The sequence below is a fragment of the Malus domestica genome, chromosome 16, assembly GCF_042453785.1.
Source record: "Malus domestica chromosome 16, GDT2T_hap1".
NCBI classification, from domain to species: Eukaryota; Viridiplantae; Streptophyta; class Magnoliopsida; order Rosales; family Rosaceae; genus Malus; species Malus domestica.
In genome coordinates, this window is record NC_091676.1 from 12,491,976 (window position 1) to 12,495,786 (window position 3,811).

Genomic DNA, 3,811 nt, shown 5'->3' on the forward strand with positions numbered 1-3,811 from the left:
TACAGTGCAATTCAATCTTTCAATTCCAACATCACTCTCAAGTAACAAAGAACCATTTCCGGTAGCAAACAACAGAAGAAAGAAAATACATCATCCATGTGAAAACCATCCTCGACGGCTAAGTCTTGAGTAACATTCCCCAGAAATCTATGACGGTAAAGAGGGGAGAGAGCGTAAGTATCAATGGACCTAAATGAATATACTAGCAAATATAAAATTTCAACAGCCCTCTAGTCTGCCAATTTCGTCAAGCGGTGAACGGTGCTTCTTGCAACCCTGTTACTTGGATCAAACTTCAGAACAGTCCTCAGATCTTCTGCCCCAAGTCTATACTTTTCCATACTTTCGTACAAGAGCGCACGCTGCACCAGAACAGATACATTTGCTTCATCTTTATCTAGAACCTGCACAGGATTGAACAATATCTATGAACTCTCTTCTACAGATAGATAAAGGAGATGGAACACATAATATCATTTGATTCAAACTAATCAACAGCATTGATGGGCGGAAGCGGAAGAAGTGATTGCGAATGTTGAATTTGTGCATTTTGTCTATCAGAAGTTCAGAACCATACATCTACATGCACTGCTAAAATGTTTGGACCGTTTGAATTAGCAATGTTTCTTTTATCACATCAATCAAAACATGGCCAACTGAAAATAGCTAGAGAAATGGAAAGGTATTTTTTAAAAAATATTACATGCATCTACAAAACAGGTGACAACGGGAGCTAAGTCAGACTTAGTTGGTCTCTAAGCAGGGACGACTAATATGTACACCCATTGCGGTAATGTTTCCATTTCTTTAGCTTACAAGAAGAATTGAAATAATATCTACCCATCTCATGCAAAATTGGGGTAAGGTTACCTGTATTGCACTAACATTACTTTACGCTAACATTTCATTGTTCGATTTGTTTAGGAATATCTAAATCCAAGTAGTTTACAAAATTGTGCAGCTACTACAACTTCAACCAAACAACATCAATCCAATAATTACAATGATATGCACTCACATTTGGCACGTGCAAAGTAAATTGTTGAAAACAACTTAAGGAAAGCAAGAAGATACCTTTGTGCAGTCCGCCACAGCTTTCTTATACTCCCCAACTTCTTTGTAACATGAGGCCCTGCTTGACAAAACATCCGCAATGCCAGCACTATCAGCTGCTTTCTCAAGAAGAATCACAGCCCAAGAAAGCCACTTAATAGCGTCAGGAAACTGCCCTTGCTTGTAATTATCCATTCCTTTATTCTTTGCTGTTGAAGCTGACACCCCAGCAGGAGGAGGTGGAAGACCCTCAAGCTCAGTTGTCGAACCACCGTCACCATGTCCTCCTCCAAACTCTGTCCCCCAATCATCAACTTCAGAGGATTGCTGCATTCCAACCCCATTATTCGCTGTTGCTGCACCTCCAGTCGAAACCGAAGATGGGGTAAATAACACGTCGAAGGGATCATTGTTAGTAGACTGAACAGGGCTTGGCTTTGCCGAAACCCCAAAATCCCCAAAGACAGAATCCGAATTTGACCCCATAAAACCGCTATCTGAGAAGGCACTCGAGGCAAATGAAGTATTGGCGGTGCTTGGTTTCGGAGCATTCTGAAAATCTCCAAAAGCATCATCAACACTACTTTTAACACTGGGTTTACTAGCTGAATTAATAGTAGCCGATGGTTTCGACGCGAGATCAACCAAAGAACCAAAAGGGTCTTTCTTAGAGCTCAATCCACTGCCACCAACACTAGCACTGCCCATATTTCGCAGCGAAGGACCTCCAAGATTCGCACCCATATTACTATTAGCATTGACACCACTACTAACCTTATTGGCATTGCTATTATACCCACCAGAGAAACTCCCAAAATTCCCAGAAGCACCATAATTTGCACCACCACTTTTCACCGAACAGTTACTAGCAGCGGTGGTGGTTTTGGGCAACGAATCGGCCACGTTTCCCATGGAAAACGAGCTCTTATTCGAAGCCGGGGTCGCATTCTTCAAAGGAACATTGCTATTACTATTGATCTTACCACCCATGGCAGAGCTGACCAAATCCCCAAACAAATTTGGGTTTTTATTGACGACGGTGATCGGGGTGGCGGAAACCGCCGGAGCCGCGGAAGTCCAGGTCTTGCCGAAGATATCGCCGACCATGGAAGTTGGGGCGTTGGTCAATCCGGGTCGGGCGGTCTGGGTCGGAGCCGGCTGGTGGGTCCAGGACGTGGTTCTGCCGGCGGTGGGTTGTTGCCAGGAGGGTCGGGATTGGGCGGCGGTGGCGGAGGAGAAAGATGAGGTCTTGTTCTTCTGATCGTTGAGCGATTTGGGTCGGCTGGATCCGAGACCCAGATCGAAGTCGAAGTTGGAATTCATGGTAATGGAATTGAAATTGTTTACTTGTCTGGATCAAAAGAAATGAGATCCGGTAAGATTGCTTACCCGAGAGAGGAGAGTTTTCTGAGATCTGCAGATTCCGGAGACAGAGAGAGAAAGAGGAAGTCGGTGATGGCACGCACTTGGTAGATTTGGAATATTGTTTTGATTTATTTTGGTGCCAATTTGTCACCGCTCTATTTTGGGTGTCTTTTTAACTGCTGAGGCCTGAAATGTGGACGGGTATGGTGTTTTGTTTTTTACGTTCTTGCCACTGTTGTTTTATTTATTTATTTATTTTTTTTAAAAACTATTTGATACAACAAAATTAATTTGGAGATGTAGACGTTTTCATGTTGCTGAGTTTTAGCGTATTCAAGATATTCCTTGGTGTATGCTTTTTGCAGACGATATAGTGTTGATAGATGAAACTCAGGAAGGGGTAAATGCAAAGCTTAACCTTTGGAGAGAAGTGTTGGAATCTAAAGGTCTTCGCCTAAGCCGATCAAAGACAGAATATATGGAGTGCAAGTTCAGTGCAAATGGAGGCCAAAACGAGTTAGGGGTGAGGATCGGAGATCAAGAAATACCAAAGAGCGACCGTTTTCGTTACCTAGGATCTATCTTGCAAAAGAACGGAGAATTAGATGGAGATCTCAACCACAGAATACAAGCTGGATGGATGAAGTGGAAGAGTGCATCCGGCGTATTGTGTGACCGCCGTATGCCACTGAAGCTCAAGGGAAAATTTTATAGGACGGCAATAAGGCCGGCGATGCTGTATGGCACAGAATGTTGGGCGGTGAAACATCAACACGTACACAAAATGGGTGTAGCGGAGATGAGGATGCTTCGTTGGATGTGTGGGCACACGAGAAAGGATAAGATTAGGAATGAGGATATCCGGGGTAAAGTAGGAGTAGCCGAAATTGAAGGAAAGATGAGAGAAAATCGGTTACGGTGGTTTGGACATGTGCAAAGAAGGCCTACTGACGCTCCGATTAGAAGATGCGACTATGGGACAGAGGTTCAGGGCCGAAGGGGTAGAGGAAGACCTAGGAAAACTTTGGAAGAGACTCTAAGAAAAGACTTAGAGTACTTGGATCTAACGAAGGACATGACTCAGGATCGAGCACAATGGCGTTCTAAGATTCATATAGCCGATCCCACTCAGTGACTTGGATTTTCCAAGTCTCCAACCGAGAAGTTTTCCTCACTCGGGAAATTAAAGGAACACTACCCCAACCTACATGCTCTACTCAGAAAGCTTCAACATACAAGCTTCAACAAAAGAAAATTCAAAGAACTTAGCGAAGAAGGCTTTGGTGTATTTAACACAATACGTTGAAATGAAGGAAAGCTTATTTATTGATATCCCCGATAAGCTACAAATATGTACATATACATGAGTCAAAATAAACACACAAGATGGAGC

At 43.2% G+C, this 3,811-nt stretch overlaps 1 protein-coding gene across 1 annotated transcript; it reads right to left on the bottom strand.

Annotated features, from left to right (window-relative positions):
* On the bottom strand, positions 1-2,606 carry LOC103403719 (uncharacterized). Its single transcript, XM_008342556.4, has 2 exons — positions 1,075-2,606; positions 1-404 (listed from the first exon to the last, which is right to left on the bottom strand). Exons 1-2 carry the CDS (start codon positions 2,374-2,376, stop codon positions 231-233), a joined length of 1,476 nt encoding a protein of 491 aa, XP_008340778.3. The 5' UTR covers positions 2,377-2,606; the 3' UTR covers positions 1-230.
* Between the last annotated feature and the right edge of the window lie 1,205 nt (positions 2,607-3,811).